The sequence below is a fragment of the Pseudorasbora parva genome, chromosome 6, assembly GCF_024679245.1.
Source record: "Pseudorasbora parva isolate DD20220531a chromosome 6, ASM2467924v1, whole genome shotgun sequence".
Taxonomy (NCBI): domain Eukaryota; kingdom Metazoa; phylum Chordata; class Actinopteri; order Cypriniformes; family Gobionidae; genus Pseudorasbora; species Pseudorasbora parva.
In genome coordinates, this window is record NC_090177.1 from 17352338 (window position 1) to 17368254 (window position 15917).

A 15917-nucleotide genomic window follows, 5' to 3' on the forward strand; every position below is an offset into this window, starting at 1 on the left:
TAAATACTATACTATAATCATGGCTGAAGTTACATTTCCTTTTATCTAATAAAAGGCATGTAAAATGATTGTATTAACATGCGATACAAGAATAATTGGACACCGAAAAACTCAAGCAATGTAATGTCTAGTGTTTTTTGCTTTATTTCATGTTCTTATTTTGTCATGTTCAATGTCATGTGATTCTATTGTTGCCTCATGTGATCATGTCATGGTGCTTCTCTAGTCTCTTGTGTCATGCTGTCATTGGTTGATTTAGTCATGTGGATTCAGTTCTGTCATTGGTTCATTGTCTTGCTTGTTCACAGGTGTCTTTTGTTAGTCACCTAACATTTTTTGTTTTTTTTACTCACTCATTTTCATTCACTCCTTCAAGTAAACTGTATTAGTGGACTAAAGTAGGGAATGGTGATTGAGGGTTTAGGGGGCGATTTCGGATTCATGTATGTAAGTTAAGTCTGTTTAAGTCAAGTCCTTGTTTGTTTTGTTCACTTGTAATAAACTGCACTTGGGTTCAACTGCTACTTGCCTCCAGTGGATATCAGAATACTAGACCATTTAAACAATTAAAGGTGGGATAGGTAGGACTGATCTAAAACACTTTTGTCCAAATTTGTTTAAACTTTCTTTATATGTCAATACATAATTAAAATGTAAGTACTCTGAAAAGGAGAGTATAAAAATCGAGTGACTCTAGACTTTTTAATCTGCAATAAACACCGCTCATTATTTTCGTTCGGGATGAAACAAATGATTGGCTTGGGCAACTGTCACTCTCTCTCACTACCATGGCAACCACCGCTTTCGCTACAGGATCTGCCCACATGCGCGCGCCCGTTTGATTTGAGCAGTTCGAGAGGCAAGAAACCGAGGCAGAATAATGTTTTCATGAAGCATGTATCAAGAGCACATGAAGCTGCCTAATATAGCTAACATTACTTAGCATAAAGTTACAATGTTATACACTTAGCCATTAGTAGAGATGATAAATACTCTATGTTTAGCTTAAGTTGATCGCTGTTGTGTTGAATTTTGCAAAATTTAACTTTAGATAACAAAATGCATGTGTAAAAGCTAGTACACCGCATCCAGGAACTTTTTTTTTTAGAACTAAGTTAGCTTTAGCTATTACTAATCAACAATGCTTTCATCATGGAAACTCTTACATGCAAAACACAGTATATGTTATGAATCTTACACGAAATTCATCTTCATTACAGTATAACTGATGTTATTGGAAAAACATGATGCTACCCGTTTTCTTTGCCTTATAAATATAACTAGCTCCTTACCAAATCAAACAAAAATATATTTAAAATGTTACCAGTTCTGGTATTCTAGCTTGATAGTGTGTACTAAAAGACATCTTATTTGTTTATATTCATACTGATAAAGTTCGATTTTTAATTTTTTTTTTAAAAAAATTTTTTTAAATTACATGTGATTCTGACATGATGTCACTACATGCACTCCGCTGGTCTCAGGTTAATAATGCGTCTTAAGGGGGTCGCACACCGGACGCGGAGCTCGGCGGCGCGCCGCGCAGCGTCTCAGGTATCGCACACCGGACGCGCACATTTAAAAGGCTATACGTTTGTTATGCATTTCCCCAAAATATGTTTAGACTTTATTCAAGCTGTTGAACTCAGAATGTAAAACAAATGTGTCTTGTAGCAAAGGTTGAAATCAGTATACCTTAACGATAATATACTTTTAATATAAAGCCTTGAAATGGCGCTCTGTGGCGCGGCAGGATTTAGAACAACTTCCTGAGTCGCCGCGGACAGGCGCCGAATGCCGCCACCGGTGTGCGTACACTCATTGAAAACAATGTGTTCGAATTTTAAAGACGTGGCGCGCCGCCGAGCTCCGCGTCCGGTGTGCGACCCCCTTTACAGCTGATTGGTCAGTGTAGCGCGTTCATGTATTTTGGGGGCGTGGCTTTGGAAAGAGTCCAGAAGGGAGAAGGTGGAGAGAATGGAAATAATGAGCTGTCTTTAAAACAGTCGTGAGAGGTCTACAGACACTCATTTTTTATACTTTCTTTTTCAGAGTACTTACATTTTAATTATGTATTTATATATAAAGAAAGTTTAAACAAATTTGGAAAAAAAGGTTTTTTAACCAATTCCTACCTATCCTACCTTTAACCAATGACAGTACTGAACTAAGAACCCACATGACTAAATCACTCAATGACAAGAGACATGATGACATGAGGGGACAATGGACAAGACATGACATTGAACATGAGAAAAAAAGAACAAGAAACCAAAGCACTCGGCATTACAAGCAAATTATTGCAAATCAGCATCTTACATTTTGGCTGTACAGAAAACATTTAGATGTGTGTCTAAATAAGCTTTTTTTTTTTTTTAAATAATTTTCTGTCCACCCAGGAGAATTAAATATGTCTATATATCTAGTTTACTTTCTAGTAAGTGCCTCAACATTAAAAAAAAAAAATTAAAATAAAAAATAAAAAAGATGAAAGTTTTTCAAAAATTTGATGCCATTGATCTGGAAAAATATGTAATGTAGATATTATGGATGCACAAAATATACCACAACTATATTGGTTATTGGCTGAAATTGGTCATTTTTCCCCATTATTTATTTTTTACATATCTGCATATTTTGTATATTTATCACCTGAATTTGGAAATGTACGTTTTAATGACTTTTGACTGCACCAAAATAAATGAAAACTAGTCTGCGCAGATATGAAAAATTAAATTAAATTAATGAAATGTTACATTTAGGCTATGAATAAAATACACACAGTGGTATTTAAGTCTAAATCATCCAAAATTTTAAGTCATAATATCATAATACAACCTCATAACCTACTCTACTCAAAGGTGTAAAATTATAAAAGTACTTAACTTTCATACCTTGTGTTTGCTTGTCGTTTTATGAGTGTGTGTGATGGAAGGTGCTAGTGTGTGTGATGAGAGCTGACTGGAGCGTCACTCTGGAGAGGGCTGAGCTGACCTTAGCTATGATTTGCATTTCAGTTTTGATTTATCCGAGCCACAGATCGTTTAGACGCCTGGCAAGATGCAGAGAAGACGTTTATAGAAGAGATCAGTTTCTCACACACGCACACACACACACACGCTATACATAAACAAAGTTTCAAGGAATGAGGAAGTCTTTCGTAATATATTTTCATGGTATTATTAGTGGAGAATATGGCCATAGATTGACATTCATCATGGCAAAATATAAGGCTCTGAAAACAGGGTTGAACTGTAGCCATTAATCAGATGGATAGTGGGATTTGATGACAAAGATTAAATGAGTGTAAGAGACACCAGTCAGCTTCAGATTACTGCAACTGTCATCAAATACCCCCAGGCCATTAACAGGTCACGCAGACCCTCTCGCCCCCCCACACTCACACATATCAGCACCACCAGCACAGCTCGACCCTGCACACCACAGGTGCTCTTCCTGGAACACCCAGCGGACACCCACTCGCACACACACACTCTCCACTTGTCCTTTTACACTTGCTAGATTTTTTTTTCATGTGAGTGAAATGTCCTGCGCACAGAAACGCTCGACCAATCTCCCTTTTACTGCCGCATCTATAGGTCATTCCAAGTGACTGTTAATGTTTGTGAACCTATAATAATGAAAATACAGGTGAAATTATTACATGATTCCTTGAAATAATAAATCCTTAAATTAACTTTAAATATATTGCAACATCCAACATGGGAGATTAATAAAATGACCTAAATAAAATGACCACTGGTGTTGAGACCTAACAAAATTCATAATATTTGTTTCAAAGTTAACCACTACCTGTTAACAAAAATGGAACAGACGTAAGTATCAAGTAACCAAAGGTTACACTTACTTTAAGGTGTCCTTGTTACAGTGTAATTATATATTTAAGTACTGAGTAATATTAATTAAAATTAATGTACTTACTATAGGGTTAGGGTAGGTTTAGGGTGTGGTTTGAGGGTTAGTTTTATGTAATTATGCATAATTAGCTGTTATTACTATGGTAAGTACATGTAACATATGTAACAAGGACATTGTAAAATAAAGTATTACCCGAATAAATAATAATTTTAAACTTAATTTTGTCTGTTCCCACTTCAGTGTTTCATTTGGCAGATAAAAATGAGCACATTTTCATTAGGTTAATGGTCACGGAGAAACGTAAGGGCGATCCCAAATATACCAGTCACTGGGGCGCAAGCGGATTGAATGAAAACACAAATGAGATTCTATGAATTCATAGCCATTGATTCGATTAAACGGTTTTATGATTTGTCACGAGTGCTTGACCACATCATAGAGTGAATGACATGGATTTCTAAAATATCATCTAGAATCCAGCGTTTGTATTAGTCATATGCAATGCAGAACACGAGGCTCCTCGCTAAAGTTAACTGTAAGCATGCTATTAGTGGGTATTGAAGTTGAATGTCAGACCGTTTGGTAGTGTACCGGGAGACGCACGGATGAATATATGTAACAGTGCATAGTTATGTAATGTGGCCCGGGTTGCACTGTTGGAAATAAGGCTTGCTTTCTTCCCAAACCATAATGGGCGTATGAAGAGCTGTTAAACAAGAATGAATTATTCATGATTTGTGCAAATGGTCGAATAATGTTCTGCCTTTTCTGGTTGTTTTGGGGTCTTAATGACTCAAGCGCTGACGTAATTTTCTGTAACTTTCTGTTCTTTGAATGTTGAGATGTTAATGTGCAAAGATTGCACAATCAATATAAATGCTGTAGAAGGGTTTAACTGATGTCTATAAGACCTGTGAGACAAATTCAGAAGTGTGAAAATGTAACACTGTGTTGGCCGTGTAGAGAGATGACGATGCCAGGCACAGATCGGCCGAAAGATGATCCCGTATGCCAACATGCTGACATGAAAAAAAAAGCCATGGCAGAATAGTGGTGATGACCAGCACCACAAGGCATGTTTGCCAGTGAATCTATAAAGCATATGTAGATGAGTTATATTACACTTTATTGCTGGATATGAAAATAATTATGGGCAAAAATAAATAGGCTTTGGTAATTTATCAATTAATTTCATTTGCATATTTACATTTTTTCTGCCATTGACTGATAATGGATAAAAGGAATATATAAATGTGTTTATGTACACACAATATGAAAACACGCATACAATATTATAAGTCCATTATAGTAAATATTTAAAATGTTCACCTTATAATTGAAGTATACATCTTACACACACTGCTCTTTACTGGCCTCAGTGTTAATATCCTCAGGTTTACTGATAATGAGCCAGTAATGTGAGTGTGAGTGTGTGCGCATAAGGATATTGGTATATGTAAGCTTTGCCAACCATGGGGGGGTCTGTCACCTGTTAGTGAGATATAGCAAGCCAACCATTCCTCTGTTCTAAAATAAAAAGCACCCAACAACCATCTCTCTCGCTCTCTCTGCATGTGCTGTTTGTCTGTCATCTTCAGTCCAAAACAGGTGTCTCCCTGGTTCTGAAGACTGACCCAAATGTTAGACTGCTAGTTCAAATTCCTAGTGCTGTTTAAGTTCTTTCAAAGTTTTGAAAATTTGTCAAAGTTCACACACTACCTGTTTTAAGTCCCATAATTAGTTTGTTTGCAGTTCACTAGGTGTTAAAAGTTATAAGCAGTCAGAAGGTCTAGCACTTCTTTACACACATACATACAAGCTGACCACATTGCAAGTACATGAAGATGATGTGCGTAATGTCACACTCATTTACCGATTCACATAAACAGTAACATTTTGTTGATTGTATGATTTCTCAGGGACAAAAGCATAAACCTTTTTTGTTCTCATTTCACATTTAATTGTTTAAACTGTAAGGTTGTAGGATCAAACTATGTCTTTCATGTGCGTGAATGCATTCTGTTTGCGTGCGTGTCAGTGTGTGTGTACCTCTCTAGGAGCCCCTGGTGGTATTTTTCATTTGTTAGGCATTCAAAACCTTTGACTGACCCTAAGAGAAGCATCTGATGCTGAAACACATGCATAAACTCCTCGATTATTCTTTGCCATATGGATATATTTTATTTGGCTCAAAGGTTTTCTAATTATCAAGAGTCAAATATGGAGGAAGTGTCAAAAGGGTGGCCTCTGGCAAAAAAAAAGGCTGAATATTAAAATGCAAGTATTTAAAATGGCCGTAAGTGCAAGTGAAATCTTTACAAAGTATCAATAATATTCATATTTTCCATATTTGTGAAAATTTACATTTAATAAGTAAATTAGCAAAAGCTAAAATGTCTGCAAAGGAAAAGCGTTCTTTTCAGTCTTGGATTCTGAGTGAGACAGCTGACCTGGACTATAATCCTTCTGAAGAATGCCAATGGTTGTATTTATAAAGTGTGAGAATTATCATCTTGGGTCAGATTTCATTCAGCCCTGTCTGTTCCAAGACTCAGACTGCAGCGCTGATCCAGACAAAATCCCTTCGACTTGGAGAGAATTTGTAAACACTAGCCCATATTTCGTTTTTTTCCTTGTCCCGTTTCAGATTAAACCACATTAGATGCTGTTCGGATATGCTCAAAACCTCAGCACAAACAAGTGACGTGGTTACCTGATGATTGTAACCTAGCAAATGGTGTAGTTAAAAATTCAAGTCATTGAAGCCGGTTTCATAATTCTTTGACATCACTTCCTGTCTTTTTTTCAGTCTGCTCACTCTTAAGCGCCAAACTCTGTTTTATTGTCCATAAGATGCTGAGTCCAGCCTCACGAAAGTCATCTGTTAAAGTCCTCACACTCCTACCAGCAGTTCAGAGGTCTCATTGAACCTTGATGAGATCCGATGGCTGATGTCATTTTAATGCCACGAAACTGAGCAGGATTGTGCGCAAGTTTGTCTGTAAAGTGTTTTCTAGGTTTCCCGCATGATTGTTCAGGCATTTCCATACCCTGGTGTCCAATAATGGTCTGTGCTGCTTCATCAGAATGATTTTAAAAATATAAAGTCTATTAAAAAATATCCTCAATGTGATCTTCAGCTGTCACTTTCACAAAACATAAATGATATTGCAGATTTCTCTCAGTTCTTTACATTGTGTACATCTGTTTCTTTTGCTTGCCATAGCAGTATGTCCCTCTCTCAACTCTTGCAAGAATGATGAATGTCCGACGCATTATAAATTATGCCATTGACTAGTCCCAAAAACTAGCTTGTACTCAAAGAAAACATTCTTAGCTGAGTTTTTAAGTCTGTCAAAGTTTTTGGGGTCACAGGTTAAGCCATGTGGGCTGTCACCTGGGAGGTGGCACTTGTCAGCCCCAAAGTCCGTGAGTCAAAAATATTCTGTTGACTACTACTTAGCATGTGCAGACCGTCCACAGTGGATAGAACCTGCCTGTCCGTCAGCGTCCCACTAGGGGAGGAGCCAAGGAATGAACTTTGCGTGGCGGCTGCCTTTTCAGGGCTGGTGGCCAAGCGAGGAGAAGTGGAGAAGTTGTAACCATAAAGACCATAAGGGCTGTGCAGGCGGAACCCATTATAGGATCCCTGTGTGCTCTGGTTGGTGGAAAAGGCATTATGGGTATGGCTGGGCATTAGGTATTGCAGCTGGGAGGTTGTGCTTGGCATGCTGTGAATCTGGATCGGCAGGCCGGTCTGTGTGCATGAGAATGCTTCGCCTTCGGTCCCGCTCACATACGCAGAGCTCCGATTAGTTGAAAAGGCATCTGCTGCTGGGCTGGCCAGTCGACTGTAGGAGTCTGCAGAGAGGGGAGGGGCATAGCGGTGGAGAGGATGGCTTGTTCGACTGCAGGTGGAGTAATCGCACACTGGCCCCGCACCGGAACCCAGGTGGAATGTAGGGGAAGAACACGAGGACGAGGACAGCAAATGTGTGTGTGCCGAAGACCCAACAACACCGTGAGAACCAGCTGTACCTGAGCATAGAAATAATGCCACATCATTAATATAACACATACAAATCTCATAGAGATTTAAAATAAACATGAAATCGAATTCATTGTATTTAATTTATTAATACATCATCCTGGTCTTCATGTGTACCAGGGTTGTGCAAAACTCTGAAATTTGAAGAATTTGCTCATCTTTAAATCACAAGATTTCACGAGTCATCTAGTTATTTGCTTGGTTGAAATTTTAGTTAAAGTATATTTATATTTGAATTATTTCATTTAGCTTCCAAGCATTTAAATTCAAGTTCCAATTCTGCATCCTGTTTGCTAGCTCAATTAAAAGTCAATTAAATATTTTGTAAAATATTCTTTTTTTTTATTCCACAGGAAAAAAAAACATACATATTTGAAATTACATGACATTAAGTATGTTAAAATGTAAAAATGTACCTCAATGATACAAGGTGTTCCACAAAAAGATGGTACTGTGTGCAATTATTTACAAATCTTGCTACTTATAAACAACGACCCATTGTGTAAAGACACACACATGTGGTACCTTGTTTAGTGATCCCAGGGATGTCTTCAAATGTCAGAGTTCTCAGTGAGGGCCGCCAGAACGCATACGACTCAACCAGAGCCTCTAGTCCCATCCTACAACACACACAAGAAATTTGATCAATGAATACGTACTATCTCAAGACACAAGAACACAAAATATGCCTACAAATGCAAAGGAAAGAGTGATTCATTAAAGCTCTCGGTCCACTTAACAGAAAAGCACTGCATCTGGTTAACCTTTCCGAAAATGTGTTCGATCCTCTCAGCCATCTTAGTGCTAGGCCGTTTCCTTATCAGTATGTATTTTGGGGAGTAAAGCAGAGCAGGTAATGAAGAACATAAAGTGTGTGCGCGACGGCAAGGCTATAATTATTTTCACATAGCTTTATCGGTGGGATCAGACATAGAGTGCAGGAAGCCACAGTTAAAGCTTTACGAGGAGAGAGAAAGAAAAAGAGAGAGGAGGAGGGGGGTATTTTCTTGCTTTTCTGGAAGTAATGGTGGTGCTTGGTGTGCCTTGTTAGCGTGGACGTTACTCCACCCCCTCCGCAGTACCACTCAGGCGATAATTCACACAAGATGCCTCAACTTGTTTCGGCCTCAGTTTTATCAGCCACACCACTTGAGCTATCAAGTGGCCGAGTTTGTTTAGCAAACTGCTTAACTTTTCCTGTAACACTGAGCTACAGGGCTCGGTCTAAGTGCTCTGCGAGACCTCGCAGAGGGACGGAGCAAAAGTGGATGTATGTGGTCTGCTGCGATTCAGAGGGGTGTTAAAATTGCTCTCGTTTAAAAATAATGAGCAGAGTTAAACTTCCCCACTGAGCTTTCCAGCCTTATTTCTGCACAGCCTCCATTTCCTGTTTGCACGTTTATTATTTATTTATCTTGTGTTACGTGAGGATGATGATTATTTTTATTGTGCTGTGTATTTTCATTTATACATTTATTTTTGTACAATAATGGCTTTTTATGCGACTCTGCTTTAATGTTTATTTTGTCTGGGCCTCGCTGGAATCATGTGGTACGGTCAGTTTGGCTAAAAGAAGACTTTTCCCTTTGGATCTGATAATCCTTTAATATGGTTTGATAGTTCTGAAATAACTTTACACTGATGTCAGAAGAGAATGAAAACTTGAACAAAAAAACGTTTTGTTCTCTCAATAAAAGCTTCTATGTATGAGTGTATGTAATAAAGTAAAAACTACACATTCAGTGAATTTTGTTATTGGGGCTCTATTTTGTGACAGATGGGATTGACTCAACTGTGATTAATACAATTATGAAAGCGCAATTTCCCAATTCCAGTATTGGTGCAGTTACTACTTTTTAAAATGTTGTATAATGCCATTGACACAAAGCAAGCAAAAACTTTTTGCAATCCAGAGCTAAGCATTAGTAACTAAAGATATGTACATATAATTAAATTTACCTATTTCTTCCCGAGTCTCTGAATCCTTTTGCAAATGGATTCCTGTCGATCTTCAGTCTTGTTATCTGTAAAAGATCCACACACAAAACACATTCTCTTTACTGACCCAAAGCCTGTAATGTCAAATTCCCTGACCTAGCACCAGTGACCCTTATCCCACAATGCAATGTGTGTGGGTTTATTTTATAAGCTTTTTTTCTTCTGTATGTGTGTGTGTGTGTGTGTGTGTGTGTGTGTGTGTGTGTGTAAGAGAACGTGTGTTGTGTTTTTATAAGCTCAGACAAATGGATGACATAACTTCTAAAACTTGGCAGTTAACATGAAAATGATGATAAGATTTAAAGCTATCTAAAACATGCTCTGGTATTAATCTGTTATAGCAAAACAATATATAAATCTTTTTTTTTTTTTCCTGTGTTGCAATTTATCAATACTTTGCTTCTGAACTGTCGGCAAAGAAAAGTCAATACATTTGCGTAAATAAACACGTGTAACTGTCCTCTTTATAAATAAACTGCCCTTTATGGGGTGCTGCATACTCTTTCAGCCATTCATAGAGGCTTTGATCTATGAATTTAGAGGCAAGAGCCCTTCAAATCTAAACTTTAGGAGATTTGTATAATTTCAATTAAAAAAAGTGTGTGTGTGTGTATATATATATATATATATATATATATATAAGTTATTTGTCATTCCAGTGTGACCAAAATAAGCAATTAAACAAGTTAACTGGGTTTATTATTTTTTTAAAAAAGTAACATTAAAAAGTAAATATGTGAAGTTAAATGATTAAACACAACTGTTATTTATTTATTTATTTATTTATTTATTTATTTATTTATTTATTGTCACAGTAGAACAGCTCTGCTTTATACATTTTCATAAAGGCTGATATTGAGTCCAGATAATTTTAAAACGAGTTCTGTGTGTTGAATTTTGCATCCTAATAATATTATTCACATTGTTTTATTACTTGCATATGTTGTGCTTGCTTTTAATTGGTTTTCTTTCTAAAGCAGTGATAAAGCCCGTGTACATTACCATTTTGTATTGCTTGCTTGGAATTACTAAAATAGGCAAGTTTTGTTGTGGCAGGCATGGCTTTCCTTCATGTTGTAATCAAATCTGACCCTTATTTACAGCTTTTGCGATGTGTTATTCAATTGTGTATAGGACCGTTATGGCAGGATGTGATGGGAATTACCTGTTGGTTTTGGTATGCAGTCACCGTTGTGAAGACAGTTTCAGGGAAAGAGAATGCTTTGACACCATCCCCGGTGGGAACTGCTTTAACGGGCGAGAGTTCTTCACCGCACTCCTTACGGATGACGTGGACACGGGGCTGGTACTTGTGCATGGAGTGCAGAATGATCTGGAAAACATTACATCTCGCGCATCAGTGTTTAGAGTGGGAAACGGAGGAATTACCAAAGCAGTTTTCTACCTCAATAAAAACACACATGCCTCCATTTTCAAAGGCCAAACGGGCCTTTAACTGCCTCGCCCTGGGGATGCTTTCAATTGAGTTTGTTTACAGCCCTCCATATTACAACATGTTTAGACCTTTAAAATAATGCAGCAAAACAAAATGCACACCGGGCGACAATGGCTAGCATGTGTATGGGGTGCATGAAAAGAGTTGTCCAATTATAACATTTAATTTATTTCAGGATCTTTACAGAAGGAAATTCTGAAGGTCTGCTTTACTAACTAACTTATGAAGCCTTAATGTATTTACAGGTTTGCCTAAAATGCAGTTTTCCTCTTTCAAATAAACAGCAACAACAACAAAGATTCATTCAGTAAATTAATCTTGGATGCATAATAATGTATTCTCTTACATGGCCTTGGTCGTCGAGCTCGTTATTGGTCAGTTTGAGTTTGTCGAAGCTTATAACCTGGCGCATCCACGTCTCACCGGAAGCAGGCGAATCAGGATGGATGTAGACGCGCGGAGGGACTGGAGAGTCGGCGTTACCCGCAACCATCCACTTCGAGCTGTGGTAGACGTACCTTGGAATGGGAAAAAATGGTCAGTGTCTTTACATAATGTGAATTTTAGACGTCTCGACTTTGCAACGCAATATTTGTAAGTAATGTTCTGGACCGACGCAATGTATTTGAGTTTCGTCGCGCGCAATGCAAGCCTATTTCTTATGGTGACTTTTCTAACCGTCTCCGACCTTAAAGACTACATGGTTTCTTTGTCACTTAATGTTTCTATTACATATTTGTGCTGTTTAAATAATAAAATACTAGGCTAAATGAGAGCAGCCTACTTGTTTTGTAGATAGGCTACACTGATAACTTAATGAACTGAAAGCACTTGAGCGGTGTAGCCTACTGTTGTTATTTAGTGGCCTTTGACTTGTAATTCAAGCGATTGTGGTTACTAAAACATTGTTTAAAATGTGTGTTTTTATTACCTGTTTTTTCTTTTAAATGGGGGCATAATCCACAATCTGTCTATATGTTCAGATACACAGAGCAACGCGTTATGAATTTGTTTGGAATGCCGTTGTCTCATGACCTTCAGGTCCACGAGGTCAAGCTCCCAAAAGGGCATCGCAAAAGGCCGGACTGAACATGTCAACAAAGTCCCGGAGTGCCATTTGTGGAGACGGTTAGTTCAAACTGCTCAATATTATGTTTCCACATAAAAGTTTCATTCATTTGTCAAATGAATAGCCTACATCACTAGTCTACAACAGGATGTCCTGCAGCGACCAGTTGGGAAGACAAATTTCGTAAACTGCTCACCTGTATCGTTTGTTGTCGACAGGAACAATATCCATTGCAATATAATACTGTTGATGAGGATCCAGTCCCGCAATCTTAACCCTCATCGCGGGAAACATCCGCCTGGGATCAAATGACATATTATATTATTTACATTAGGACTAAGCGACATAATTTTGAGGCAATCCAGAATTGCGAAATCTTCCAAAGAGCACAGTTTAATGTGGGTACCCTTTTTCTTACTGTAAGCTATAAAAACAAAAAAAAAAAACATTTTTATTTATTTATAAATATATTGCCTATTTTTAAAAGTCGGTTAAAATATCAGTTAGCCTAATTTAAATAAATTGTCAGTCAAATAAAACTCCAGAAAAATCCACATAAAAGGAGCTGTACTGCGCAAAAGCATAGGTATAATATAAAATCACTAGCCTATAGCAGCATAAAATATCTGCGGAATTTTCGTGCCAATCTAATTCAGAAGTCCATCTGAAAGTATAACCACATTACCATTTGTTAAAAGAGACTGGATATTTCAGCAATTTAATTTGGTTCCAGTAAATAAATATTAATTATTTTTTTAAACGATGACTGTGTGGCGTATTTTTTACCACTTTATTCAAATGGAAATATTGAGTATGCTGCTTTTAGCCAATAATCATGAAGTGTTTTAAGATTGAAAAGCGTGTTTTGTGTGATGCACCTGCCGGCTTTGGTGATGATCATTTCAGTTCCTATCTCGTGGAATCGCTTCCATAAGTCTGACCCTTGCAAATCCACGCGCATCTCCTCTCCGGAGCTCGTGCCTGATTGCGCGAGGAGCTGCGCGCCCTGGGGTGCAGGTTGTGGGCTATCCAACAACACGTCCTCAGACTCCGCTGAGAAAGACAGAAAGAGTTTGTCTTAATTATTGCATTTTGTAACAGTCTGCGAGACACCTTTTATTTAAATTATCGTTATTGCAATAACGAGTGTTGAAGTGGCGTTCAAACGTGATTTTAAATGATTTTCTGCATCTGTACATGACTATAAATACTTAATAAATCCGGTTGAATAGTGCTATTATAAATAGGCTTACTCTATGTGTGTCCCATTTTTTGTTTTGTGTTACTTAATTCGTTATGGAATAAAGAATTTAAGTCATGAATAACTGCATTCGTTTACTTTAAAAAAATAAATAGCCTACCGTTTACATAATTAAATAATAATTTAAAAAAAATGTCAAGCTCTATACCATATTGTTTTATTGTCGTCGTCGTTTTGCAAGTAGGCCTATTTAGGCTTTCGTGATGGCAAGTTAATTTGAGTGTTTATGATTGTGGCCAAACTCATAAACACAGAAACACAGAATAGATTAGTCACTCTCTTAGTGCCCATATTTATGAGTCTCATAACTGTGTTATTTTGTGTTTCTATACTGTATTTTTCGTCTTTGTCACCCTTACTTCACTCAGTTATGTTTAAATTTGTATTTTTACTTGAGAATTGATTGATTTGTTTACAAGATTGTGTCAGTGAAAGGACTGTCTTCTTTAGATTGTAATTATTTAGCAGCCTATTATTTACAAAACTAGGCTATACAGGCTAGAAATACAGAATAACACTATGTATGTGTTCTTCGTACCGTATTACTTTTCAGCCGAGATAATTACAAATACAGATTTATTTTATACTTGTGATTTGTTTCGCGCGTAACTGTTTCTGACCATTTAAGTAACTCAAGTAGGCTACTTACGGGATTCGTCGCTCGCGCAGTCTATCTCGCAACTCCTGGTGCTGGGACAAGTTCTCCTAGTCTGGGGTGGCGGACTTTCTGTCAGGCTCGACTCCTCGTTTACCTCCTCAAAACAGTTTTCGCTGTCCTCCTCCAGCTTTCTTTTTTTCTCCGTGCCAATAAGCGCTTCTACCGAGAATGCGTGCGCTTTGAGGCTCATGGTACACGGGGACCGTCGTTTCTCAGCCATGGTTACAGACCGAGAAGACAGATTGACCGGGAAAGAGAAGTTCACCAAAAGTGCATTTGCAATAGCACTTAATCTAGCATTCCTTGAGTCAGAAAAGTCCACTTCAGTTGCTAATTAACACGGGCGATGTGACAAAGACGCTGAAACCGAAGCGACAGTCTATTTAAAACAGTCTCATCGGTCTGTCAACGCGCACAGACACCGAGGCAGTGGCCGGGATTCGTTAAAGTGCCAATAAGCAGGGCAGAAGAGGGGCGGGGCCGCCTCGCGTCAATCACCGGCGCTCTCTGCCAATAAGCGCGCTGCGTTTCGGCCCCTCGTGTGGAACGTTCCGCCCATATGTGGTAAAGCGCCCTGGCTGAATGAATCATCTCTCACTCACTGAGCCCCAGTCATGCTCGCGGCATTGCGATCATTTTCACACTGCGGCTGCACATGCTCCACATGCTTCCGCGTTACCTCCTCACTAGCCCTTGCAAGCCAATCCTGTAGAATTATTACCAAATCTACGCCTTTATCTGCGTGAGGCCCAGTAATAAGACATGTCAAACTAACCTGACTTGAGACTTGCAGTCTACAGTTTCTAAATACAAGTCCCCTAGAACTACTAATTTTTACTACGAGACACAATTTCCTGGTACAATAAATCAGCCCCCACCCCCTCCTCCGCAAAACAGAATTATGCCATTATTGTCAATTGAATGCATGATATCGTTTTTAAATAAATAAAATGTTTGCATTTTTTGCTGGGCTACAGCAAGTTTATACATTTTAAAAATAAATTTGACTTTTTGCAATTCAATTATAAATAGCCTTCAGCTTTATTTATTTTTTTCTTTATCATTATTGATAGTGTATTTTGGTAGGCTCGTTGTGGTCTTGATGTTACTATTGCTATTTACTTAGGCTATATTATATAGGCTACTGAATTCGTGAGGATTTTTTTTTTTTAAATTTCAAAGAAGCAATTTTATTTATTTATTTTTGCCCTAAAAAAACTATTTATCTTGGGCCTATTTTATAGATGTTTTTTCCACATATAAACAGATATGCTAAGTCGCGTACATTAGGCCTATAAATGATTCGATTTATTAAACCCATGTGATTTTAGAACATGGTGTTTTTATGTACAGTGTTTCAGAGCCTTAATATCCCCGACCTTTGAAACGTGTAAATTACTGCTCTGCCATTTGGAGAATTCATGTCCCACGCGTAGCCTATATGTGAAGACAATTGGAGCACATGCAGCGCGACTTGACTTTCTGTAGCATACCTGTCAACCAGTAGAACAATGTAAACAATACAAACATTAATGAAAAAGAGATGCG

The 15917-nt window shown here is 37.9% G+C and overlaps 2 protein-coding genes across 7 annotated transcripts in view; one reads left to right on the forward strand and one right to left on the reverse strand.

The window, feature by feature from the left end:
- The window catches only part of LOC137078528 (hormonally up-regulated neu tumor-associated kinase homolog B), a 137103-nt gene that overhangs the window by 77719 nt on the left and 43467 nt on the right, over positions 1 to 15917 (forward strand). For 2 of the 6 annotated variants that reach the window (XM_067445878.1, XM_067445881.1), the window contains exon 2: positions 12423 to 12509. The exons of the other annotated variants lie outside the window; for them this stretch is intronic. The gene's annotated coding sequence lies outside the window, so the exon portion shown is untranslated. The remainder of the gene's footprint in view (positions 1 to 12422; positions 12510 to 15917) is intronic. 6 annotated transcript variants of the gene reach the window in all.
- On the reverse strand, positions 5055 to 14789 carry tbx18 (T-box transcription factor 18). The gene is made up of 8 exons (XM_067445883.1): positions 14361 to 14789; positions 13329 to 13503; positions 12647 to 12748; positions 11728 to 11899; positions 11091 to 11258; positions 9887 to 9951; positions 8453 to 8547; positions 5055 to 7917 (listed from the first exon to the last, which is right to left on the reverse strand). The coding sequence occupies exons 1-8, from the start codon at positions 14587 to 14589 to the stop codon at positions 7256 to 7258; spliced, it is 1668 nt and encodes a 555-aa protein (XP_067301984.1). The 5' UTR covers positions 14590 to 14789; the 3' UTR covers positions 5055 to 7255.